Source organism: Notamacropus eugenii, chromosome 5 (genome assembly GCF_028372415.1).
Source record: "Notamacropus eugenii isolate mMacEug1 chromosome 5, mMacEug1.pri_v2, whole genome shotgun sequence".
NCBI lineage: Eukaryota > Metazoa > Chordata > Mammalia > Diprotodontia > Macropodidae > Notamacropus > Notamacropus eugenii.
Window position 1 is genome coordinate 208830121 of NC_092876.1, and position 27846 is coordinate 208857966.

Consider the following 27846-nt stretch of genomic DNA (forward strand, 5'->3'; position numbering starts at 1 on the left):
TCCTTCTAAACTCAGTTGCTAAACTCATTCTGACCACTAGATGTCACAGTCACTTCCCAAACACCATCAATCAAAAGAATTTGTTTCTTGCAGCAGCCAACTTACATCTTTACACTGGTCTAGTTTCTTGATTGCTTCATATTCTTGTGTTATTGTCTGAGGGAAGTAGCATTTGCCTCTATCTTCTTCATACTCTGCTTTGTAATTTTTCTAAGAGGAAAAAGAACACACAAATAATTTCCCATTGTCATTTAGACAACAATATGGTGGAATTTCAGTAATTATCTCTGAACTTACATCACTGTTTTGAGCAGCAACTTTCATGCAATGGGAATGATAGGGGTCCTCGAAGGTGCCTAAGCAATGCCCCAAAATATTCTTTACATAGGAATCTTTATATTTAGTCTGGAAGACAAAACACATTTAATTCAAGTTCACATGGATTTGTCAAACAGTGGGTAGCAAATAAAACCAAATGAATAATTTCAGGTACTCTAACCTCACTGAAATTCTTCAGAAGGGTATCCATTTGAAACTTGGGGGTTTCACAGTAATTCATGCTCTTTGCCTTTGTCTTTTCATAGTTTTCTTTGTATAACCTCTGCCGGAAGAAGGGAAAACGATATCAAGTCATTGCAAAAAGATTTCATTTCAGTCCTATACTTAAGGGAGTACTTTAAATCATATCTTATCTTTTTGTTTTTTAACATTGCTTTGCAAAACATCAGAAAAAAACAAGCTTTGAAAACTCACAATAAAAGACAATAGTTATCATAAATGATAAATTGGAGAGATTATATTAAAAATAAAACACATGACCATTTCTGGTAATTCTCAGTGATTTCAAGCAGGTAACTACTGCTAGCTAATCTACATTTGACTTGTATCACTACTGTTTGCAAATCTGAAAAATAAAATCACTATTTATTACCATTAACAGAGAACCTGGTCATAGACTTAGAATTAGATTAAATCTATTAAATTCTGGAATGGCAATGCCATTTATGTCATCTCTTAAAATGGATTTTACCATTCATTAATGTCACTTGATTATACAGGCTTTCCATGTTTTTGTGATATGGGATTCTGGTGTCAAGGGTGAGTTGTATGAAAGATACTCTCCAAAGAACTCTTTAGGTCAAATTCAGTTTGGACTTTGAGATACAGGGTCCTATTGTTGGGCAATAGACACCTGGACACTTGGCACTGTATTGCAGAGGCTGTAGGAGATGGAACAGGGTAGAGCTGGGAGTGGGAGGAAGGATGCTATTTAGTAGCTTCCAGTTTTCATTCATTATTCTAACCAGTTATGGGCTGAGAGCTTGGTTGCTTCTCTCTGCTGAAGCAATGTAAACTCCTGTCAGCATTTTCCAAATCTTGGAGTCCTGGCATAAAGACTCTGTTGCTTTGCTCTAATTACAGCTGTGCTACATGACATGTATTCCCTCATCACCTTTCTGAACTCACTCAAATAAAAACTTAAAAATGTACTTTAAAAGGATATTAACATTATTTTGAAAATTATATACAGTGTATCAGAGGTGGGGGAAGTATGCCATAGTGGATAATGAGCTGGCCACGAAACCAGGAAAACTCATTTCTGTAAGATATTGGCTGTATGAGGCTGACAAGGTATCAACCTTACCAGCATCATTGGTAGAGATATCTCTAATAAAGGAATCATCAGTCCCTGCCTTATCCCTGTCCCTAACAAAATAAAAAAAATGTCTTGTAAGTAACAAAAATAACTTCTCTGAAAGTAGTTACTAATGGTTAAATAGTTAGTACAATGCTTGTACATCTTAAGACCTGAATAAGTGTATTTTTAAAAATTCTATTGAATTTTCTTTTTAAAATATCATTTAAAAGTCTTTTGAAATGAGCTAAATGTTTTAGAAAATGTTAGAAGTAATGATTTTGATTTCAAATACATAAATAGGAGATGAAATATGAACATCATTAAAACAATCATTTCTTCCCATTGTGAGGGAATTAAAGATATTTAGGAAAATTCAGTCATTTCCAATAGAACCTTAATATAAGTACCTATGAGCATCTAGAAATGTGATGCTTCTGTTCCACAAAGTCTCTCACAGCAGCCATGCTGAGATGCTCCATCAAACTCTGGACATGTTAGTGAGGAAGATGAGTAAAATAAGAAACATGAGAGATTTTCAAAATCACTTACATCACTCTGATTTTTGGCCACCTTCAAAGAGTGCAGGATCTTAGGATCATCCTCAACACTTAAGGCTCCAATCATTTTTCCTCTGCTCTTTTCATAGTCTTTCTTGTAGAGCACCTAAGCCAAGAGAAACAGCCCAGATGGAAGACTCCACTCACCACACACACAGGCCAAAAAAGTTCCCTCCAATGGTTCCCAAGTAATACTCACATCACTGGCATTCTTGCTGTTGGCCTTGGCTGCCAGGAGGGGAATAGCATCCACCTTAATTTCAAATTTCTTGGCTTTGTCCTTCTCCCAGTCCTGCTTGTAAACATTCTAGAGAATAAATCATACGTAGAAGAATTATGAAAGCTCTGTACGATGTGTATTTCTCTGTCAAAGGGTAGAAAGGGTACTTGTAGAGTGGCATGGTATAAGGAAAGCCATGGAGCCATATGGTGGCTTTTGTCAGGCTTTTGTTGTTGTTCAGTTGTTTTCAGTCGTGTCTGACTCTGCGACCCCATTTGGGCTTTCTTGGCAAAGATATGGGAGTGGTTTGCCATTTCCTTCTCCAGTTTATTTTGCAGATGAGGAAACTGAGGCAAACAGGGTTAAGTGACTTGCCCAGGGTTACACAGCTAATAAGTGTCTGAGTCCAGATATGAACTCAGGAAGATGAGTCTTCCTGACTCTAAGCCTGGCACTCTATCCACTGCACCACCTAGCTGCCCTATGTCAAGCTATGGTGAATTCATTGCTTCAGAGCCCCTGCACTTCCCTCACTTCATTTCACTTCACTAGCCCAAGTTTACACAGTCAGTGTGTGTCACAAGCAGGATCTGAACAAGGCTCTTTCTGAACCTTAGACTAGCTAGCCCTTTAATCCCTATGCTACATCACTTCTCACCAGAAGAATATTGTTATTTTAAAAAAGATATATTTGTGTTTTAGGGAAAATCAGCACACAGTTTTGCAAATGTTATCCAGTCTCTGTCTTAGGGGAATTCATATGTCTTATTATGGGAATTCAAATAATTATACTGGCTGAGAACTTAGTAGTGGAAACAGGAAAAGAGATCCCAGTTCACAGGCACCAAATATGAGAGATACTATTGTGTTATCTCCTATTGTAATTTGTAATGCTGTTAGAAGCATTTCATCAGAAATGGGATACAAATACAAAACATCACGGATTCTCACCCCCTCCTATGGCATTCTGTACTGAGAACTTACATCACTGAGGTTATAGGCATTGACTCTGTGTTGAATGAAGTTCGGCGCATCCGCTGGGATGTTGCACTTGAACTTCTCACTTTCGTGTTTTGCTTTATAATTCAGCTGAAAAACAGGGGAATGTCCTCTTAGTACAGGAGAAAGCCTGTCCTATAACCCTAATGGATTATTCCTATTGCATACTGCAAATTATTTGGCATTCAGTGAATATCAGATCAAAAGAAAGATCCAGAGCCTAGAGTAGGCAATACCATTGTATGACCAATAGGATAGACCAGTGTCATGGCCATAATCACAGTAAAGCATTAGAGAAAACAAGAAGGCCAATTTCAATTTTTCCCATTTCTACAGAGGGTCTCAAAAGTCTTGGTGCAATTTTAAGCTTTAATAGCTGTAGAGAAAATGTAAGTTATTAAAGCTTAAAACTTCACTAAGACTTTGGGGAACACCTTGTATACTGTAAGTGGCTCCCATGGAGTCTGGGGCCAATGGACATAACAGGTCCATATATAATCAAATGAGACAATATAGTTGAAAGTGTTTAGAAAGCTACAGAGTGTTACATAATGTGAGGTACTATTATCATTCTCATTGTTCTATAGAAAAAGCCTGAGTAGGTCTACTTTATCAATACTCAGGATTTAGCTCATTAACATGTTTTAACCTACATTCTTTTTGCTACTTTATAATTTATCATTTTATTTTAAAACTCCATATCCCCCTCATAGAACCTAATTCTTTGTGTTCTGCATTAGTTTGAATATTCATGAAAAGTATATGTAATAAAGTTACCCTTGTAGGCTCATATTTTCTTTGTAATGGAGAGGCAAAGAATCAGTGAACTGAAACCTCAATTTTTAATCTAATCAAAGAATGTTAGAAGCAGATGGGACCTGGCAGGTTATCTAGTCCATATTTCTTTGCCATTAAGCTTCATCATTTCCCCCTCTCATAGGGTTAATGATTTACAGATGGAAGGGACCTTATATGTCTAAACACTCCATTTTACAGATCAGAAAACTGAAGCTTGGAGAGCTTAAACAATTTGTCTAAGTTTAAGCCCATAAATATCAGGGCCAGATTTCAACCAAGGTCTTTTGATGCCAGTGCTGGCACAGCTCATCACAATGTCTCCTCATTGATCAATTGAGCTTTTCATCCTATTACCTTATCAATACTTGAATGTGGAAAATAAACATAATGACAAACTATTTTTATAATAGGAAATATAAATATAGCCAAATGAGTAGCATCCAGATGAGTCTTTCTAGAAATATTTGAATTATTGGATTTTAACATGTTATTATTTGAAAACAATAAGTCATAAGCGGCTGAATTTTCTAACATTTCATGATACTTACATCACTTAACTGCTTCGTATTTTTTTGAGCTTGCAGTTGGACAGGAGAATCAGTAACCGGAGTGAATTTTGTCTTATCAGGATGGACTTTGTAAGTGTGCTGGAAGAAAAAATGGAATTACAATGCATTGCAGAAAACATAAAAAGAAAAAAAGAATAGCTCCCACCACCCCCAAAATTTTTTTTGGTCAATCAAGTTTTTGTATGCTAACTAGATTTCAGCTTCTTAGAGACATTCAAATGTCAATATGACCGATCTATGTCTCCTGAGGTTCTCTTTACCTTTCAAAGACCAAAAAAGAAAGAAAAAAGAATTTATTAACTGACCTAGAACTACAAAGGAGTATATTTCTATAGATTTTTAAGAGTAAATATGATAGTTACCCCAAAAGTAGGTTTCTTGCCTCCCATTTATATTACTTTAAGGGAAACAATAATATTGTCAACTACATCTTGACCACTAGATGCCATAAGAAGATCCTGAAAGATCACTTGTTTTCTATGGACATCAGCCCCCAGACATCATAAATTCTCCAGTGTTTGTGTTGCAGACTTACATCTTTACATTGGTCTAGTTTCTTGATTGCTTCATATTCTTGAGTTATAGTCTGGGGGAAGTAGCATTTTCCTCTATCTTCTTCGTACTCTGCTTTGTAATTTTTCTGCAAGGAGAAAGCACATATGAGGGCTAACTCTGGCTGTAGCTTCTCAAAACCATGTCATTGGAAAACATGAACTTACATCACTGTTTTGAGCTGCAACTTTCATGCAGTGTGAATGGTATGGGTCCTCGTAGCTGCCTACATAGTGTCCCAAAATATTCTTCACATATGAATCTTTATATTTAGTCTGGAAGACAAATCACATTTCATTTGTTTATATATGTGAAATAAGTCTCTGATTTCGCCAAGGATTGACACTGTGGGGTTTTGCTTACATCACTGAAGTTTTGCAGAATTGTATCAAGTTGAAATTTCGGAGTCTCACAATAGTTCACGCTTTTTGCCTTTGTCTTTTCATAGTTTTCCTTGTATAATTTCTGTCAGAGGAAAAAAACAGATAAAATAGATTTCTGTCACTCCTACACGTTGATTACAAGAGCTCTTATTTTTCAAACACTTTAAAATTTTAAAAAAAAAGGTCTCCATCTATTATCTTGAAAACCTATAATCAAAAGCTGGGGTGTTATGAATCATAAGCCTTTGTGCCATTAGCAATGCACATTAAATCTATGTTTCTAACTCCTTCAAAAATAATCTCTGGAAAGAAAAAGATCTCGTAAAACAGTTTTCTACCTTAGAATCAAGACTCACAGATGGTTAAAGGCTATGGTGTATATGAGCCATTTTCAAGGCTGACTTTCCTTTTACTGACTCAGGTTCTTCTTATACTTACAAGATAGAAATGTGACAATTAGCAATGATTCTAAAAAACATTCATAAGCAGAAATTCATAAGAGAAGCAATTAGGAATGTTATCAGTTTAAACGGAAATGGACATGCTTCTATCTTCTTATTGTCCCTGGTGGAAAAACATTTCAAAGAATATTTAAACTTATAATCTTGCTGATAAAGTTTGAAAACCCAGCAGGGAATGACAAGTAGCATATCTAAGAACTGCACTTTTATTTATAATTATATTCTTAAAGCAAACTGTTAAAATGAGCATTTCTGCCTTTACTGCTTGAAGTGGAGATTACCCTACATTTCATGGGTGAATTGGAATTTCACTAGTTTTTCATTTCCTACCAAAGATCTAGCCTTAGAAGATCTTTTCTATGTTGACTAATAGCTAATCAAGGTATGTCATGAATTTGTTAATAATTCTTATCTATTGAACCTGAGGATTATCTTTAGCATGACAATAACATGAAGAGTCATTGATTTTATTGCTGGCAATTTCTGAATGATTACAAACTTGTTAATTGATATATTTATGCTTACATTCTTAGAATTTAGAATTTAAAAAAACCTCAAACGCTGTTAGGTATAAAATTTTTTCCAGGCTTGGTCCTCTAAGCAAAGGTGTCCTGGTCAGTGAAAGTAAAATGAGATTTTTGAGCATGGCTTTTATACCTCTGTAATAGCAATGGAACAGCCTTTCTTCAGGAAGGAGATACTAAGAACCTATCACCACCAAGAGGACACACACTTAAGAGTTGCTTTTCCAAAAGAGGTGATAGGTTTGTCGCAGTCCTTCCAATTCTCTTGTCTAATCCTCCTTGTGACTGAGGAAACATTTTCTGGCCAGGCTTAAGGGTGATCTCTGGTCATGCAATGGAGAAAAGCTAACCATTCACTCATATAAATGTATACATATATATATATATATATATATATATATATATATACGTATATATGTGTGTGTATACAATGCATGTATGTGTGTATTCATATATGTACATATACAAACACACATGTACACATGCATATGCTTTTATACACCCATACATGCACACATATATGTGCATATGTATGTTTGTGTGCATAGCCCTCACACAAATGAAAACTTTAGAAAATGTAAAATGACAATATGAGAAAATTTTATCTGATGTACTAGCTGTTCATGTATAAGGCTAAGTATTTAAATAGGTTAAATAAATTAATCACCCTAATTTAGGACCTCACCACTTCTCACCTTGTCTGTGACAATATCCCAATATCATTGATGCTCTTCGAGAAGAATGCAATGACAACAATAACTACAACATCCTTCTAAAGTTCTCCCTGCCTCCAGTTTGTTCCCCATCTAATCTATCCTCCACTCAGCTACCAAAGTGATTTTTCTGAAGTGTAGGTCTGTCACATAAACTCCTCCACTCAATAAACTTTAATGACTCCCTATTATCTCCATAATCAAATATAAAGTCTTCTTTTAGGTACTTGAAGATCTTCAAAATCTGATCCCTTCCTATCTTTCCAATCTTTTTAATATTTTATGTCCCTCCACTTACTCTGAGATCCATCCATGGCATTCCATCACATGTCTCCAAGCAAAGACCTCACCACATAAAGTAAGCTCCTTGAGGACAGAGACTTTCTTTGTATCCCTGGTACTTAAAAATGCATACTGCATAGTAAATATTTAGCAAATTCATGTCACCTGATTGATTTAGAGTTGTAAGGAATATTAGAGATCACCCAGTCCAATTCCCAAAGTAGCTTGTTACTAACTGGGGAGGGGGAGCTTGGGATGATTCCACCTGAGATGTCCCCAAATGGAGTAATGGTTCCATTTCTTCCAGTATAGACCTGTTTTCAATGTCAGGACTTTTTTCCTTCCTTAAGCTCAAGCATTTCAAATCCAGTGGCTTATAAATCTCCATAACTATTCTTTAAAAAATTAAAAATTTCTGCGAAGTCTTAGGGAATCTTTTTTTGTGTTCCATTACCGGACAAGACTGATCCTTTAACGTAAAATGGCTCAGTAAAGACATTTTCTCAAGAAGCACCTTTAGAAAGAAGTTGTTTCTTTTGATCTAACTGAAATATACACATCTGTTTATTTTGCAGTTAAAAGATTAGAGAGCTCTTTCTGAAATTATGTATTGAAGAGCCTAGAATTTTAATTTCTTCCAGGGCTGTTTGGACTTCCTGTCTATTAGAATGTAAACTACCTAAAGGAAGAGACTGCTTTTGTCTTTGCATCCTCAGCACTTAGCACTGTAACTGGCACATAATGGGAACTTTAAAAGTGCTTATTGATTGGTTTGAACCAGAGGTGGTATCTGGCTCATAGTAAGTGCTTAATACTTTTTCATTCATTCCTAAACCATGGCTTTTTCTCTTACATCCCTTGGGTAGCAGATTTGAAAAGGGAAAGACTGGGCATCTGGAAGGGCTTAGTCACTTTTCTCTCCTCTCCCAGCCATTTATTGACAAATCCAATTCTGCTCCTCCTAGCAAGAGAGCAGAGAGCAGAGAGATGATGTCCAGTGCTGCTTGCCTGAATCCACGGCACAAGCACTCCAGGCCTGCAGTTAAGAAAGGACTAAGAAATCCATTAAGAAATCCATATTGCTTGAAGAAGTTGTTATACACTTAAGGAATTTTAGGGAAAAAATTGGCAAAGAGATTTTTGTGAAAGTCAAGAAAACCTGACCTTGAATCTTTCCTTCAACACTTGTCATTTGACCTCTCTGAACCTCATTTGTAAAATGGGGAAAATACCTGTAATCCCTGATTTGCAGGTTTGTTGAGAAGTATGTCAAGTTCTTTGCAAGTCTTAAAGATCTACATGAAAGCTTGCTACTGTTAGGGTTGCTGCCATTGGTGTTATTTTTACAGCTAAGGTTTAAAAATACTTACATCACTTAGGACATTTCCTGCAGCCTTCAGCTGTCTGAGTAACGGATTCTCTGTAGCAGGAAGCACATTATAATCAGCTGTAGCTTTATTTTTTTCATAGTCTTCTTTGTATTTTACCTGTAGGAGTGAAAAGAAATGAGAAAGTGCCTGTCAGTTTTATGTTCCAAGATCTCTGTTATACTATTGGCACATAGTTCCATGAATTAGTCTCTTTCTACACACAGGGGTGCTTGGCATTCCATAAATATGAAATATTAATAATCATGCAAAAGGCTGCATCCTACCTCCCTCTTCTCACAATAAAAAAGAATACTTCCTTTGGAATCAGAGAACCTGGGTTCAAATCCTGCCTCTCTGGCTTAATGTTTGTGTGACCCTGTACAAGTCACTTAACTTTTCTAGGCCTCTATGACTTCATCTGACTAGATGCCTCCTGAGGTCCTGTCCAGCTTTAGATCTATGATACTATGATCCTATACCTAGATATTGATATCCATTTGCCAAACTGCCAACATATTCTGTGAGGGTGTGGAAAGGACCCTTATAGCTTCCTCTACTCCACATCCCACTTGTAAAGAGGACACTAGGACATCAGTGACTATCCAAGTATGTGTGTGGATAGGTTAGTATGTTTGAGGAGGCCTGATGGACACGATGCCTCAGCTGTCTCCTCGCCCCAGAATTTCCCTTATTCCCTGTGACCTTCTCCCCCAGGAACATCCACCCCTCTTCTCCATGCCATTGATGATGTCTCCCAGAACCTTCATTTGGAGGAAGAGCCCAGGGGAGTCATGCTTCATTTCTGTCAGTTCTGTTTCTGATCCTTTAAACTTTGCTGCCATGCCTCCTTTCCCACTGATTTTCAGCTCCTTTTTATGACTGTCATCCCCCATTAGAAAGTAAGCTCTTTGAGGTCAAGGACTATCTTTCTTCTTGATGGTATTTGTATCCCTAGTATTTAGTTCTAGTGCCTGGCACATAGGAAGCACATAATAAATGTCTATTGACTTGATAGGCACAATATACCTTTCTCCAGCTTTCCTTTTCTTCTCCTTGCAACCTACTATTGGCGGAGATAGCAAAGGGCATTTTTTTAGGACTGTAGCCACAATGGATATACTAGTCCTGACCTCAATTTACAGTCTTGTTCCATTTATATTATTCTCACAAATATCATTCAGGTCACAGGGCATGCTTAGGACAGTGGCAGGCTTAGAGACTACAGGGCAGTTTACTAATGACTAACGACCATGGAGGCAACAGAAATATCAACTAGCTTAATCATTAAGCTGAAGTTCTGGTATAGTGGACAGTTATATACCCAAAAAGATTTGAACCCCACCCCCGAATCCATCTTAACAAATCACAGAATACTATTGCTTGATTGAAGACAGACATTAGATTTTTATCCTGTATATTTACAGTACTGTCTATATTATCTACAAAACCATTCCAGGGAGTCACAGTTTAAGAACCAGATCTTCAGGAGAGGCAACCAGGCAGGGGTGTGCAGGTAAAGGCTTAACAACTGGCTGGGGGCAGGGTGGGTGAATCTGCATTACTAACATTTTTTCTGTCACTATAAGCCTACACCATCAACAAAGCAATAAATCAAGCTCTGATCTATGGCATCAACCCATTTCTGAGGTATAAATGCACACACTGAAGTTTTGCAATTAGTTTTCAAGAGATGTAGGAGGTGGCTCCAGCACATCCCTGAGACCAAGCATCTAAATGTTATAGATCTGTCTACTTGTTCCTGGAATCTCCTGAGATCTAAGAGATCTCAAATAAGTTTTTTGGTATTGATCAGAACACACTGCACAGTGGCATTTAAACCCTTTAATAGATAGTACCTTGTAAAGCTAAAGTAGAAATGATAAAAAATGGTGGCATTTCCTGAAACCTGAATTCCACTGGAATTAGTTATTTTATTGTTTGGTTGCATCTGTCTCTTTGTGCCCCCAACTGGGGTTTTCTTGGCAAAGATGCTGGAGTAGTTTGCCATTTCCTTCTCTAGCTCATTTTCCGATAAGGAACCTGAAACAAATAGAGTTAAGTGGTTTGTCCAGGGTTACATAGCTAATAAGTGTCTAAGGCTGGATTTGAACTCAGGTTTTCCTGATTCCAGGTCCAGTGCTCTATCCACTGTGCTGACCACTAGCTGACCTTTCTTGGATTAGTACTTTTCTGCATTCAAAGTCAGAAGTAGCATAGAAAAACATGTCCCAAAAGGTCAGGTAGCAAACAGAGTGCTAATGAAACATACCTTACTAGCAGCGATTCCAGCTTGTTTATTAACTTTGTATTCTGGAGTTTCTGTCTGCATAAAGTAAATTTGGTCTTTGAGGCTCTCAAAGTCTTCCTGGTATTTTCTCTGTAAGATATTAAGCAATATTATTGGACTGGTGTGGGGAGCAAGTCATGTTGGTGTCAGGTATAAAGGCAAGTATGGTGATATAAGGGAACACAGATAAGTTACCATAGGGTAACACTCTCCCTCTTAGCTCAGACTGGTCAGATTGCTACTGGAATATGGTGCCACTGAAATAAACTTCTTGTCAATGATGAAAATAAGGGAATGTGGGAAGGACTATCCATCCGGGAAAAAAAATAACAACCTAGAACGCTGAGATCATATACTTCAGATTCATAGTAGTCCTTATGAAAATGGAAATTCAAGGAAGAACAAATTAGATGAGGTGGAAATTTCTCAGTAGAAAGTTTATGTTGACAGTGGCTTCTAAAGGAGTTTATGGCATCCCTTTTCACAACCATCTTGTGATGGTTATTTATTTATCTTGGAGAACAGGGGAAGGAGTTGGTTTAGAAGACTTCTAACCTCTGCAGGGCATGATTACTAAAACTAGGGAAAAGGAAACTTCATATCAAAGCCAATTGGGTGGCCATCCTCTTACTTACTGTGCTTATATTGTCAGCATTCATTCTTGCATTTGCAATTTCAAAGCAAGGAGTCTCACTCCACTTGCCTCTGACTTTATTGTCATAGTCTTCCCGGTATTTGTTCTAAGATAAAAAAGAAAAAAGAAAAAGAAAAAATGAGGCAAGCAATGAAACATAAAATTTAACAAATAAATTTTAAATAAAATAACCAAAAGTGATGAATATGGAAATGTTTTACATGGTTGTACATGCAGAACCTATATCAGATTGCTTAGCATCTCAGGGAGAGGGATAGAATTTGGAACCCCGAACTTAAAAAAAATCCAATGAATGTTAAAAATTGTTTTTACATATAACTGAGGGAAAAATATTGACTACAAAAACATCAATGTACATGCTAATGATTGTATTCCTATTAAAGATCTTAAGCGACTCTGATGTGACTAGTGGTGACAGGAGACAGGGTCTACCTAACCAACAGAAGAGAAACTGGTCTAAAGCTTAATTAATCCAAGTCTCCTTTTAATAGCATTTAAGCTTCCTAGTAGAGATCTGGGCTACACAGCGTCTATTCTCTAAGGATGTTTCTAGTCTCTACTATTATCTCTGGGAAGGGACCTGGAAGGAACCTGAAAGATCATCTCAGCCCAACCTCCTTATATCTGGGATGGTCCAAGGTGCCCTGGAACCAAAGTTGGCTCCTAGTGTGGGGGTCACCCACTGCTGTCTTACACACATACAAAGATAATCTGACTTCTGCAAAATGTGCTCTCCTTCCCCCCAAAAAACCAACCCTGGAACCACACTAATAAAATCTGTGGATCCGAAAGTGTTTGTATAAGCATAACCTCTCCCATCTTTACCATCCCTTGATAGGAAAGGTGAAGAGAGGTTTCGCTGCCCTCTTGTAACTTAGAACAAACTGAATAATGTGTCTGTAGCACCACAGTGTGTGTGTGTGTGTGTGTGTGTGTGTGTGTTCATCCTTCGTTGCTGAAGAAGACCATGCCATCAGAGAAATAATGACATGACTTGCACTTGACTTTGTTTTGACCTGTGCAGGTCACCAGCCTCGCTTCTCCTCCACGGTGGATTGTTGTTAGAAAACCCTCCAGTGCTTTAGTCAATATGCCTCAACCCAGGTACTAATATATATCCAAGTGGCAAAGTCCCTGCCAACACTATAAAAAATTGATGAAGGAGAGAAAGCCCAGTGAGGAAATGACAATTTTGATATGTGGAAAGCTTCCTTCAATCCTCTGTCTTTGCCCGGGGAAGACTTGGAAATAAAGTCCCTGTTTATTGGCCCATCCTTCCCTCAGGAAACTTAGATTTAATTCAATTAATATTTGAATTTACCAAGGTTATGATACACACATACATACATGTGTGTATATATACTTATACATACATATAGAGAGAGACAAAGCTTTCCGAATAGATCTCTTCAAAGTGAATACATGTGACTTTTTTAAAGTCTTCTCTGTGCACTTGTGGTCTTAATGTAGTTGCCAAGTGGGAGGCAGTAGGACTGCTAGTTAGTTAATCTATTTCTACCGTCTTCCTATTTCTCTTTGTCCTGTGAGTAGCAGAACATTCGAACATTCGGATCCCTCAGGGCTCCATTATGTAAAAGCCATCTCCCCATGACTGGGTAGGAGGAGTCCCAATTTATATTGTCATTGCACAGAGCATGCTTAGCACTAGTCTTGATTCAACCAAATCTTATCTGTCCACCAAAGCATCTTCCTAATTCTACACTTAGAAAGGATCCTCATAGTTTCATTGACTCACTGCCTAACTCTACTATATCACAAGCTCTCTCTGAAATGCCTTTTACCCTGGGCCCCAGAAGGCACCTGTCTGTATGTTTACCCTTTCGTATGTGTGATCTTGGAATTAAGTAGAGACAAATACAGAGAGACAGAAAGAATAGCGATACAGCACTGAGAGGATGGCTAATTCTCACATCCTTGTAACCATGAATGCCTAGCCTATGCTGTATGTCTCTGAAGATGCTAAATACGGATAGGATAGAAATAGAAATAAGGACTCATAGAGAGTAGAATAGAAAAGAAATAGAGACTCATCCTGTGGATTCATTAGTAGAGGGAACTTCCAACGACAACATTCCCTTTCCCAGTACAGGTCGGTGTCTTCTCTACAACTTATAAAGTACCAAGTGGTTAAATGATTTAGAAAGGGCCACGGAGCCAGTATGTGTCAGACTTGTGACTTGGACCCAGGTCTTCCTTGCTTCAAGTCTTCACTCTACCATGTTATCTTTCTTTATTGTTATATCTGTTATACAGAATACATCTACACAGAATCAAGTTAACACTATTATATGTGTGCAGACATCCCACAGTAGTATTGGATAAAGGTCTATCCTTGAAGTTAGGAATATTTGGGTTCAGGTACTGTTTCTGACACATGTAAACTTGAGGGTAATTTACTTAATTCTCAGTGACCTTAGGCAATTGTCTAAGACTTTAATTTCTGAGGAGTGACAGACCTACATCAGTGGTGAGAGTCTCCTCAAAGGGAATACTTTACACTAAAGAATTATTAAGACTATGGATCTAGAAGTAGAAAGACTCCAGGAGGACTTTCACAGGGATCAACTTGTCCAGCTCTCTCATTTTAAAAATAAGGAAAAATGGAGCAGCTAGGTGGTACAGTGGATAGAGCACCAGCCCTGGAGTGAGGAAGACCTGAGTTCAAATCTAGCCTCAGATACTTGACATTTATTATCTGTGTTACTTAACCTTGATTACCTCACAATAGATAGATGGATAGATAGATAGACAGATAGATAGATAGATAGATAGATAGATAGATAGATAGATAGATAGATAGATAGATAGATAGATAGATAGACAGACAGGCAGGCAGGCAGACAGACAGACAGACAGACAGACAGACAGACAGACAGACAGACAGACAGACAGATAGATAGATAGATAGATAGATAGATAGATAGATAGATAGATAGATAGATAGATAGATAAGGAATACTGAAGCCCAAAGCAGTCAAGTTATTTGCTGAAGGTCACACAGGTCCAATGATTCTCCTCGCTTTGCCACCACCACTCCCAGCTCTCTCCAACTAGCATTCTTTTCACGTACTTCATACTAAGTCAAAGACAGATTAGAGGACCCCAAGAAAAAGGTTTAGTCTCCTAGACTCATCATCTCTTAAAGCTCTACCCCTCTCTCATTGGTTGGTTTGTCAACATTAGCATCCTCACAATCATATGTATCCCTCCCTGCTTTTCCTGTAATATTTGCCATGCACATTTCACTTTCTTCACATGGTTCTGTTCCTCTGCTAATTTTGATTTTCTGCTTGAATTTGGGAAAAAAACCTCAATATTTCTTAGTCACTTTAATATTCTTTTATTGCTCATTGTTAATATGTTGTCCTCAATGGTATCAGTTTGGGTTTGTTTTTTAATGCACTACAGTATAGGGGACATGTAAGTCTGTAGGGCAAGCAGGACTGATAATGACACATCTGCTGAATGCCATTGGAGAGCTGACAGCTCTCCTCCAGAGCCACCTTCTGTATTTACTGACCTCTGCTTGCATACAAAGTTCCAAGTCCTGCAGGAACTCACTCACCTAGACCAAAGTGAGAAGTCTGCATTTGTGACAAGGCTGAGTTGCAGAATTCTTCTAAAGAAATTCACTTTCATTTCTTTCAGATGAAGACAATTCATACTCTAAGAAGGTGAAAGACTACTTGGCCCTTTAGAGCAACTTTGTCAAACTCCAGTAGAAATGGATCTCTGAAGGCTGCATATTAACTTAGAAAACTACAAATTAACATTATCATTGTTGCCTTGCATTTTTATTTATTTTATTAAAAATTTCCCAATTACACTTTAATCTGGGGTCCCAGAGCAGACAACCATCACTGCAAGTTTGATATCTCTACTCTAGAAGAAATGCTTAAAAGAGTGAATGAAAGAGATGGAATTGTGTGTAAATTAGGATTCCTGGTTGTTCATAAGCCTCTAACTCTTAAATAACATCCTCTTACAATCTATTATCATTGTTCTCAGTAATCGCTTTTTAATAGCAAATAATTCTCTCAAATTCTAAATGAATGGTGTCCATATTAATGAGGTTTTACTATATTTATTAGAGCCTGCATCATAAAAACACCCCAAGACTATAGTCAGGACAATTTGGGATTGCAAAGAGCAGATAATGAAAACTGTGAAATCTACATTGTCCATGACTTTCTTTCCATCCTTTTTGTGCACTTGCAGACTGAGAGTTGGCAGGAAGCCCAAAGGTCATCTTGTCCAACCACTTTCATTTTACAGATTGAGAAACTGGAAAAAGTCACACAGGCAGGCAGCATCAGCAATAAGGAATTGAACCCAAGTTCTCCATCTCTAGAATTATTCTTTTCCTACTGTGTGACACTATTTTCTTTTGCCCCCAAGAAATGCTTTCCCAAAGAACACTAAACTGACAGAGAAATCTAGAAGTTTTCCCTAGATTCAAGCAGAATGCCAACCTGGCAGAGCATCACTACCACATGGAATGAGGTGAAGTGTTCATGAGGAGCATTAGAAAGAAGCTGCCTGTTGTACTCACTCTATTTAAAATAGAACCTTAGCACAAGCCTATTCATTAGCCTAACATCTGTCTTTGTACATTCCATCTCAAACCCTACATACCACAGGACTAGTTTACCACCCTAAATATAGACAGAGAAGGCTTGTTTGCCAGTGCCCTCAAAGGTCATGGAATCCACTGCCGCCTGTTTGAGACATAGCCCATGGCATTTTTTTTATTTTTTAAAAATTTTCCCCAAGCCTCTGCAGTCTTTGAACTGAGAACCAGAAACCACACACATTTGGGTGCTCTCCATTTCTCTGGAGCACATTGGAATGGAAACAACAAAGAGACTTTGGACTCATGCGTCTTCCCCCAAATAGCAAACATTCCAACTCCACTTTCTAGATGACTCAGGAGCCCCCTTAGTCATAGACTTTTAAATTCTTCCTCTAGCTGGTTTATTAAACCTTTCTTTTGGGAAGGGAAACAATCAAATATCAATATGACCCCATCCAAGAAGCAATGTGGTAGAGGAGATAAAGAGCTGGCCTGAGTCTGGCAAAAATCTAAGTTTGCCTCTCTTTTGACACATGCTGGCTATGGGACTCTGAGCTATATAAGTAACTTCTCAGTGTCCAATGGCAATTCTAGAAATCTAATAGTTACAAAGCAGTAGTCCATCTGCACTGGTAGGGGGAGTTCTCTATACCAATAAAGTCATAGCTCAAGTCAACAAACATATTTGTTTTAAAACAGCCTGTTACATAAATGTAGCATGCTGAGTCATAGGAACACACACACTTGTCACTTGCTTTTTCAAAATCAGTGCCATTTTTTTTCTGTTGGCTAATTACTACAATATGTTTTTAGTTTCTTAGATAAGTTACTGATAAATTCACAAGTTGAGGATCAAGAGTTGGAAAAGACCTTCGAGGCCATGTAGTTCAAGTCTCTCATTTGACAGGTGAAGAAAAGTGAAACCCTGAGAACTTAAGGGACTAGCCCCAGGTCACACAGGTAGGAAGCAGCAGAGCTAACAGCCATGGGGAAGTCGCAAAGCCTGAGCTATGAGGCTTTATTATCACTTGTCTTACTCTACAGCTTTATATATCCCTTCTGCTGTTGTGCTGAGGCAGTTTCAAGGCCTTGTGAAAAACTTCTGTACTCATGGAATCACAGAATCATAGATCTAGAGCTGCAGGGGACCCTAGGGATCCTCCAATCCCAACCTCCTTATTTTATAGATGAGGAAACTGAGGCCCAGGGAGGCTTTCATGCTTGCTCAAGGTCACATGGGGAAGAAGAATTTGAAGCCAAGGCTTTGATTTCAGAGTCAGTGCTCTTTCCACTATACCACATGGTTTATTTGTTTAGGTGAATGATGCAAACAACTTGGGAGAGGGAAGAAAGAGATTCCAGTAGAAGAGCCAGGTGTCTCCAAATGGCACAACTGAGTCATAGTTCTAGATCTCACAACATTCTTTCTGAAGCCCATGTGCCAACTCTGAATGCTTACCTTACTCAGTTGCCTGTTCACTTTCTTGGCAAATTCTATATCTGGTGGGTCTGCCAGTGAAGTAAACTGAGAATTCCGTTCTGCTTGTCCTTTTTTGTAAATAACCTAACATCATAAAAAGACACAAATGAGAACAATTCAGTGTTAATGAGCCAGAGAATATTCTCCTGACTGTTACTATACTCATGTGAGTAGGGCTTGAAAAGGCTTTGTACTTTTGCCCCATTCAGTTTGCCACCTTGATGAATAGAATCCCTGAATTTGTATTTGATGAGATTAAAAAACACAACTGGAACCTAGTTTGAAGGGGGAAAATACATGTATGCTTCTATATGTTCTGTGGATTCCAAAATTGAGATCAAAGTGATGCTTAAAAAGATCCTGCTTTCATCTGCAAACCAATGGTCTTCAAGATAATGGCCTTCTTACTCTTACAATGCCCACACTACTATCCCTAGGGTATCTCCATAGATACTCATGAAAAGGAAGGAAGGAAAGGAAGAAAGGAAGGAAATGAGGGAGTGAAGAAAGAAAGAAAGAAGAAGAAGAGAAAGGGAGAAAAGAAATGAAGAAAGAAAAAAGAAAGAAAGGAAAAAAGGAAGAAAGGAGGGAAGGAGAAAAAAGAGGAAAGAAGGAAAAGGGAAAGAAGGAATGGAGGGAGGGAGGAAAGGAGAGAAAAAAGGAGGGAAGGGAAGGAAGGAATAAGCATTGAAACAGACTTTCATGCTTAATTTATTTGGCTCTCACTACCTAATCTTTTTAAGCCCTCTCAGTCTCTTCTTAACTCTGAACATAAGCTATTTTGGTGTTTCATTTTAGGCCAGAACAGGAATTGGGGTAGGGGTGGGGATGGAGCTGGGAAAGGGAGATATGAAATGGCTTTAGATGTGATAAGTGGTCTGACAATCTGGTAAAAATCCATTTCTTGGAGATTAGGGTCTAGCTTCCTCAGTGATTGAAAGTGATCTTGTCTGGGGTTCTCTCTAGTTCTAGAATTCGATACCTAATGAGCTCAATGGCTCTCACATACTAGAAAAGTATCATTCAAAGCAGAATGAGGACAGCGTGACAAGCAGGGGTAAGAGGATTTACAGAAAGAACATTCAGGGGACAGAGGCTCTGGAACAGGATTCCCAGTTTTAAAGTCTACATGCATGGCACATGCTATGAATCAGAATTTGCCTTGGACTCCAGGCTCAATAATTGTAGAAGTTCATATTGTGGTATTAGCAGGCATTGAAGTAATAAGATACTATTTTGTAAGCTTATTCTGCAGTAAAATACAAGTAACTTAATTCTCAAATACTTCAGGAATAGGGTAAGAGAAGATTGAATTGATTATTATATATTGTGACTACAACTTACCTAAATTCCCTAAGAGATACCAAATAATTTTGCAAATTTTAAATAAGTTTCATAGTCATCTTTAATATCTCCATTTTCTGGAATAGTAAGTCATGTCACCTAGAGATGGAATTATCTTAAAAATGTCTCCTGTGGTTTCCATGATAGTGTTTTCTGACTCTACCTCTCTGACAATTCATTCTCTGCCTCCTTTGATGACTTTTCAATTGAAAAAAAATCCATATTGTATCTTGGTCAATACACTTTACACTTTCGTACCTCATGGTTCCAAAATAGTTTCATTGACCATTTTGTCCCTCCAAGTGTTTAGCGAGTTTTTTCTACTTCCTTTGTAGGCCTCACATTCGCTTAGCGCAGTGTGTGATACCTAGTAGGCACTCAACAAATAAGTGTTGATGACTTGAAATTTTAGAAGAGAAGCAAGGGAGTCTTGTTGGATATGGATCTACAAGGGTGGGTCCTAGGCATAGTATTTTATAATGGTCAGCATTATTGTGTTACAATGACTGGTACCAAGTATTGAATGATTTAAAATAGGAATATACTTCGTCAAGCTGGTAATTAGCCACCAGGAAAAGACAGAAACGCTGGGACCAATCTGGGCCAAATTTGTACCTCAGAAAATGGAATAGAGAATGTACCTATTAATACTTTTGAAGATAGTTGCAGATTAAAAAAAAAAAAAAACATGGTCAGCTGAATTTATCTAAGGTTATTTTAGGACTAGGTAAGATCCTTAGGAAGAAAAAAAAATCTAAGTATACCTGAACAAAGTAGAGAATAATTAGTTATGCACAGGTATGATAGAAAAGAATATAGGGATCCTAGAGGATCACCAGACCGCTAACATAAGACATCTGAATTTTATAAGACAGTTTTTACAACAATTGAGATTGAGCTAGCATTTCTAAAAAAATAGTGTTATCAACTTTCAAAGGATGCTATTCCTGACAAGGCTAATGGTAAAGAAACCTCTGCACACCTCAGATTGGGGCTGAGGGAATCTAATACTGCTCTAGAACCCATCTTAAATAACCTAAAGAACAAGACACTTAAATACTTCTGGTAATTTGAGAAAGCTGTTGAGGCTCTGCACACTTGCGGTTCAGGAGTACTGAAATTCTGTGCCTAGATTGATGCAGGATGACTTTCCCATCAAAGTCAGGTTGAAAAAAGGATAAACTTCCCTCTCCCACAGTTCTAAGGAACATGAATATGACCAGAGGAGGATTAGAGGTCCCCTAATTCAGCCCTCCCAATCCGAGGGCCATATTTGTATTTTCCCTTACATCACTGAGAGCTTTCTGGGCTTGTGCAACCCTTCTCAGCTCTGGACTGTCATTGTATGGGTAAAATAAACTTTTGTCTGCTTCCCAGTCTTCAGTGTACTGTTTCTGAAAAGAAAAAAAGAAAGAAAAATGTGAAAAGATGAGAACAAAATTAAATTTCCCTTTCATCAGAATTATGTGCAGATATAATAAAAGCTCACATTTGTATAATGTGTGCTAAAAATGATTTATTAATATGTTACAAAATGTATGTTATCTCAATGGATCGTTAGAATAATCCTGAGGAGTTAAGTTTTACAATTGTTATTTTCTCCTCAGAAGGGAGACTTGAATAGATTAAATGACTAAATAATAATAATTGGCATTTATATAGAACCTTAAAGCAAAGTACTTTATGTTTGTCGTATCATTTGAGCTGTACAACAACTTTCTGAGATAGCCCTTATATTTTATAGATGATTATACTACAAGAGGTTAAATGGTTTGACCAAAGTCACATATCTCCTAAGTGGCTGAAATAGGATTTAATATCCTGATTCCAAGCCCAGCATTCTATTCACATCACTCTTGGGCAGAATTTAGATTTGAATCCAGGTCTTTAAACCCAGACTTGATATGCAATTCTCTTTGCAATGCCATACTGTCTCTATTACACCAATTAATTTAGATCAAGGGATACTTAATCTGGGGTCAGAGACCTCAGAAGAGGCCATAGGTAGATTTTATTGAGTCCATGAACTTGGATGGGGGAAAGATTTTGATAACTGTATTTCAATTAACTCAGTATCTTTTGTAACCTGACGTATTTTATTTTATGTATTTAAAAATAGTATTCTGAGAAGTGCATGTATGCATTTAATCAGACTGCCCAAGGGATCCATGACACACACACACACAAAAATAAAGAACCCTGAGTTAGCTTCAGTGATAGAGGGCTAGGAAAAAAGCAATCTCTAGACATCAAAGCTGAATGAGATCCCCATTTTATCTGCTGCCTTCTACCACACTCAAGATGACTTCTTTGAACAGTTTTAACTTCTTTTCCCTAAGAAACCTTCACCAGAAGTACAGAATTATTTGCTCTCAATGTTTCTTCCTTTCTTTTATTATCTGTCTTCTAAACTAAGTGGTAATAAGAATGTAAGTAAAATTGGCAATGTTTGGAACAACTTGAAGAATGCTATAACTATCCTGTTATTCAATCATCTTTCATTCGTATCCAACTCTGTGACCCCATTTGGGGTTTTCTTGGCAAAGACACTATAGTGGTTTGTCATTTCCTTCTCCAGCTCATTTTGCAGATGAGGAAACTGAGGCAAACAAATGTGTCTGATGTTGGATTTACACTCAGGAAGATGAAGGCTCCAGGCCTCGTACTCTATCTTAGGTGCTCAATTAATATTTTTTGATTGTTTGATTTATAGATTGGAAAGAAGGGTGGGAGGAGGCAGGAGCCTGGATAATTCATGAACTGAGTAATCAGACCTTAGATGAGGGATCCCCAACCAAGAGGTCTAAATATCTTGCCTAATAGATTGCCAAGCTAGCTGTTGCTACCACTGACCCTGGCCTTCTACCTTGCCTCCTTTCCCTCAGTTTTAGGGGATTCCCAGTAAGAGAATCAAACTGGCCAAGGTGCCTCCTCTCCCACTTCACTATCATCTTCCTCCATGTCATTCCACTTTGTTCAGGGACAGCACTATCAGGACCTATCTAAGCTACTCTCAAGGCTTTGGGGCAATGAAAAATAGCTTTTCTTCACAACCATCAAGCATCAACTTTACATTCTTGAAAGTTATTGAGTTGGACAAGGTTATTTCAAAAGATCAGCTCCAAGAAATGTTAGTTACATGTCCCCTAAGAAAAACCCTCCCTCTGGACCTCATATCATGTTGTACTTTGAACCTTTATCGTATCAATAGAATTGTATCAAAGAATAGTGGATATCATAGTTATCTGTATTTGTACTTTTTCCCATCATTGAACTGAACTCTCTCTTCCAGTTCCTACCACATAGTAGACTTTTAATTTCGTTGGGTGAACTAGCATTGAGTTTGAACAACTGTCCTTACCTTACTGAACATGGCCGTGTTCTTAATTGCCTGGACAAGTTCTGGAGCATCAGGGGGAAGCAGGTACTTATCCTTGGTGTCTTCCCAGTTCTGCTTATATAAAACCTTGATGGGAAAATCAGATATGAGACAGTTATTCAATCCTCAGGGATAAAGGTGCTCAGGAGAACTGCTAAGTGTCTTGCTTCTTGAGCAAAACTTGCCAGTTATGCCACATGGAAAGCATTTAATGTGATTAAAATTTGCAAACTCTAAGATTTTTACGACATAGCTCAACTCTACCTCCTTGCTGGATTTTGCATGTTTTTTTATGGTAAAAAAAAGTTGTCATGAATTTGACAATTATCAACAAATATAAACATTTCCAGGTATACAAGGGATCAGGGAGAAAAAGAATTATGTGTATGTTTTATCCTTTCTCCTTGAGTCAAATATTTTCGTTCTTGTTGTCCAGTTGTTTCTGTAGTGTCCAGCTCTTTGTGACCCTTTTTAGGGTTTAATTGGCAAAGATACTGGAGTAGTTTACCATTTTCTTCTCCAGCTCGTTTTAGAGATAAGGAACTGAGGCAAAATAGGGTTAAATGACTTTCCCAAGGGTCACACAGTTAGTAAGTGACCAAGTATGGATTTGAATTCAGGAAGGTGAGTCTTCCTGATTCCAAACCCAGTGCTCTATCCACTGTGTACTTAACTAGTCAAATGTTATCACAGGTTATCACAAATTTAGTGCCATCTTGTCCAAACGTCTTCATTTTACAGATGAGGAAAGTGAGACCCATAGAAGTGAACTGACTCACAGTCCCACAGGGAATTAAATGGAAGTAGTGCACATGAAATAAACTCCCAATGTTCAAGATTAGGCTTTTATATATAATTTTCCTTCTCCAATTATAAAACATGATATCACTGATGTGGAATTAGTAGAAACCTCAGAGGTCATCAGTCCAGCCCCCTCATTTTACAGTTGAGGAAATGAAGGTCAAAAAATGTTAAGTGACTTGTCCCAGGTACTAATAATCAGAGGTGAAATCCGTCTCACTGTTCTATCCCCCTGCTTTACTGCTCAGCCATTCTGGTCTTACCTTGCTAACTTGCTGCGACACTTTCTTTGCATGTTCAATGTCCTTTGCCTTCTCATCAACGTGGCAAATTGTTTTGGCGACATCGCCGTCTATACGATACTTCACCTACAGCACCAATAGTAGTACAAGAGAGTCAGTGAGAGCTGTCAACCTGCGCGGGGCTGAGGGAACTTCTGGCAGCGCACAGTGGGAACTGAGAGAAGTTGTCAGTTTCTTAACACAAAACTCTGGATCAGAGGTGGGGAACCTGCGGCTTTGAGGACACGTGACCCTCAAGGTCTTCAAGTGTGGCCCTTTGACTGAATTCAAACTTCACAGGACAAATTGCCTTAATAAAAGAATTTGTTCTGTAAAACTTGGACTCAGTCAAAAGGCCGCATCCAAGGACCTAGAGGGACACATGTGGCCTCAAGGCCTCAGGTTCCTCACCCCTGTTCTGGATACTTTTGACATTTTGCCTCACAGAGCTCAAACTACAGCTTGCTTTATCCATTTCCTGTCTTCTAAGATGATCTGGTGCATAGAAAGTACTTAATCAGTACTAATAGGCTGACCTTGTAGGTCCCTTCTAGTTATCCACCTATAATTCTATGTGTATTTCATCTTATTTCTTGGGCTATTTTTTGCCTGCTGTTGCTTGGGTTCACCAATGAATCATCACAAAAAACCATGATGAAGTTGCTGTCTCCTTTGTCTATACTTACTTCAAGGACTTATGATTTTATCAGTGTGGTTATTCTAGCCACCATCACAGATCACAGCCTCAACTTTTGGAGATGAGCCTCTTCAAACTGAGTTAGACCTGGTTCTCAGGTGGCATTGTAGCTAGCATACCTGTATTTGAAACTTTTGTATCTTAGAGAGGCTTTGAGGGTTTTGTGTCCTGTTGGCACATCCTGCAGGAACATATTGTCGATTCCATGCCACAAAGAGACATCAGAAGAGAATTTTAGTGGAGGCTCTTTTTCATATTCCTCTCTAAATATGTACTGCTGTCTGGATCCCTGACCAATTTCTTGGGGCTTATACCAAGTACTACAACTTATAATTAATGCTTCCTCTGAACCTCTGAACTTAATTTAACATCACATAATCTTATACTTTATATATGTAGTAAAAGTCCACATTCCTCAAAGATATTACCATCTTTTATTCAACCAATTCCTTTGGATTCCTTTAGAATAAAGGTTGCCTTTAGAATAAAATACAACCACCTCTGCTTAGCTTTCAAAGCCCTACATAATGTGGCCCCAACCTACTTTTCCAGTACTTGTCAATCCAGCCAAGCTGTCCTCTCTTCTCCTTACTCATAACCTTCCATCTCCAGTGTGTCTATGTCATATATGCATATATATATATCCTCGCATACATGTTTGCATGTGTTACGGATACATATTTTGCAAACATATGTCTGTAAATACATATACATATATAATGTATCCTTTAAATGTATGCATATCTGAGCCATATATATATGTTTGTATATAATGGGTATATATTTTATAAATATGTATATAAACGCATATGCATTGTCATATATCCTATAAATGCACTCACACATGTGCCACATGTGTGTACATGCATACATGTTTGCACTGTTATGGTACATATTTCATAAATATGTGAGTATATACACGTATATAATGTGTACATATATACTCAGATATATGCACACAGGGTTTTACTGGCAAATGTTTAAAAATCAGTTCTTGGGGGGGAGGGGTAAAATATACCCATGACACATGTTAAGTTTAATTTGCATTATTAATATTTTCTCCTCCTTTTTCTGAAGTTTAGACAATCAACAAGATTGAACATCAAGCCCTAATTTGTAGCATATACTTTTTTCTGAGGTGTGAAAGTTCACTCTGGAAATTTAACAATCGGCATGAGCCAATTTAGCTGGCTCCAGCACAACTTTGTATATATGTATTATTCATTTCATATTTTGCTGTATATATTATACTATGTTAATTACATTATATCATATCATATCATATGACATTATATTAACTTGTCTTCTCAACTAAAATGCAGGCTCATTGCAAATAAGGACTGTTTCATTCTTTGTCCTTATATTCCCAGTGTTTTGTCCACTGTCTGACTCATAACAGGTAATGTCCTTGTAGACTGATGGATTGATTTAGATGCACCACCCACCTCGCTGAGCTGATCTTGTACTTTCTTGATTCTTCGCAGTTCTGGAGTATCAGTCGTGCTGGCATAAGGTTGTCCTTTGGTTTTCTCAAATTTCTCTTTGTACTTATTCTGAAAGTGAATGTTAGCATTTCAACTAAAACACACTAAAGCCAAAGACACAACAATTGCCATATTTATCATTATTTAATGTGCATCCCCATCACCAAAATGAATCAGATGCCATTAGTGAATATTTGATAAATATAAAATTGTCATGGATACTGCCTCAAAATCATTATGAGAAGACTTGGAATTATCTATGTATATACATATTTCTTGTTGCATATACATATTTGCTGTTGTTGAGCCATTTTTCCGTAATGTCTGACTCTTCATGACCTCATTTGGGGTTTTCTTGGCAGGGTTACTGGAGTGGTTTGCTATTTCCTTTTCTAGCTCATTTTACAGATGAGGAAACAGGCAAACAGGGTTAAATGCCCAGGGTCACAAAGATAGTAAGTGTCTGAGGTCACATTTGAATCCAGGTCTTCCTGATTCCCAAGTCCAGTGTTCTAACCACTAGAACACTAGCTGCCTTGTAAATACATATACATATATATTTACACACAAATAAATATATGTGTATGTATATATATATATATATATATACATACACATACATATATATAAATACATATACATATGCAGACAGCAGTGCCCAGTGAGTTAACTCTCTTTACCATTGAAGATTTGTCACTTTTTTAACAACTTGTAGTCTTAGAGAGTTACTTTATTGATCTGGGACTGCCAATGGCATCACTTTCAGAACTGCACATAAGAACAGGAGGTGGAAGCTTAGGTAACTAAGATCACTTATGAGCGTGACCTAACTTAGTCTTTTGAACCTTTAATTCTAAAACTGTATTATTAATACAAAGTATTCAAATAAAAACAAACGAGAAGAAAGCATTTATTTAGCACTACTATGTACCAAGCATAGTGCTAAATGCTGGAGATACAAATATAAGAGCAAAGGTAGTACCTGCCCTCAAAGGCTTATGTACTAATGGGGAAAACAACTCATACAGGACATTTGTGGCCAGAAAGGAGTACTTTGGTTCAGAAAGATACTTGCCGGGAAGGCTGGGGGATGGGGTGGCAGGAAACAGTAAAGGAATAGATTAGCACATCTCATTCAGGAACAGTGATAGAACTGATTTGGTCTGGTTCATAATTTCAATATTGGACATATAGGGGAAGTATGCTTTTTAAGTAACTGGCAGATTTTGTTGTTTTTTATTAATATTCCATACATTATTATATATTATATTAATATAACAATATAATTAATTAATATTGTACTAACTTCTGCTTTTTCATACTGTTATCATAGATCAGGTTGAGTAATGATTAATGACTAAATAGCGTTGGGTTTTGAAACCAGTCTTGACCTCATTCCATAGGGTTAACTTCTGAAATGAGTCTCTGTCTCTCTGTCTGTCTGTCTGTCTGTTTGTCTGTCTCTCTCTCTCTCACTCTCTCTCTCTCTCTCTCTCTCCCTCTCTCCACATACACACACAAACTCAGGATACACAAATATATATGCTGAAGGGTTATATAGAGTATTCTAATATATTAACATGTATTCTGTAAGGTTAACTCCCAAAGGCAATGGGGATGTCATTGCCAAAACAAGGAATTCTTGCTGAAATCCCTCTACTAACACATAATGGCAAGTGCTAGGCAAATTTTTTGACTTAGAGAGCTGCCTGAGGTCAGGAGGAGATTGTGACTTGCTTAGAATCACATAGTCACTCTGTACTGGGGCAGGACATGA

General features: G+C 37.7%; 1 protein-coding gene across 13 annotated transcripts in view; it reads right to left on the bottom strand.

The window, feature by feature from the left end:
* Positions 1–27846, bottom strand: part of NEB (nebulin) — a 241861-nt gene that overhangs the window by 200732 nt on the left and 13283 nt on the right. For all 13 annotated transcript variants that reach the window (XM_072611940.1, XM_072611945.1, XM_072611950.1 and 10 more), the window contains 18 exons: positions 26031–26138; positions 23871–23975; positions 22789–22893; positions 20717–20821; positions 18063–18167; positions 11990–12094; positions 11337–11444; positions 9068–9184; positions 5698–5799; positions 5502–5609; positions 5318–5422; positions 4762–4860; positions 3401–3505; positions 2396–2503; positions 2189–2302; positions 500–601; positions 298–405; positions 106–210 (listed from right to left, as the gene is read on the bottom strand). In XM_072611940.1, the coding sequence (XP_072468041.1) occupies positions 106–210; positions 298–405; positions 500–601; positions 2189–2302; positions 2396–2503; positions 3401–3505; positions 4762–4860; positions 5318–5422; positions 5502–5609; positions 5698–5799; positions 9068–9184; positions 11337–11444; positions 11990–12094; positions 18063–18167; positions 20717–20821; positions 22789–22893; positions 23871–23975; positions 26031–26138 (1914 nt within the window). The remainder of the gene's footprint in view (positions 1–105; positions 211–297; positions 406–499; positions 602–2188; positions 2303–2395; positions 2504–3400; positions 3506–4761; positions 4861–5317; positions 5423–5501; positions 5610–5697; positions 5800–9067; positions 9185–11336; positions 11445–11989; positions 12095–18062; positions 18168–20716; positions 20822–22788; positions 22894–23870; positions 23976–26030; positions 26139–27846) is intronic.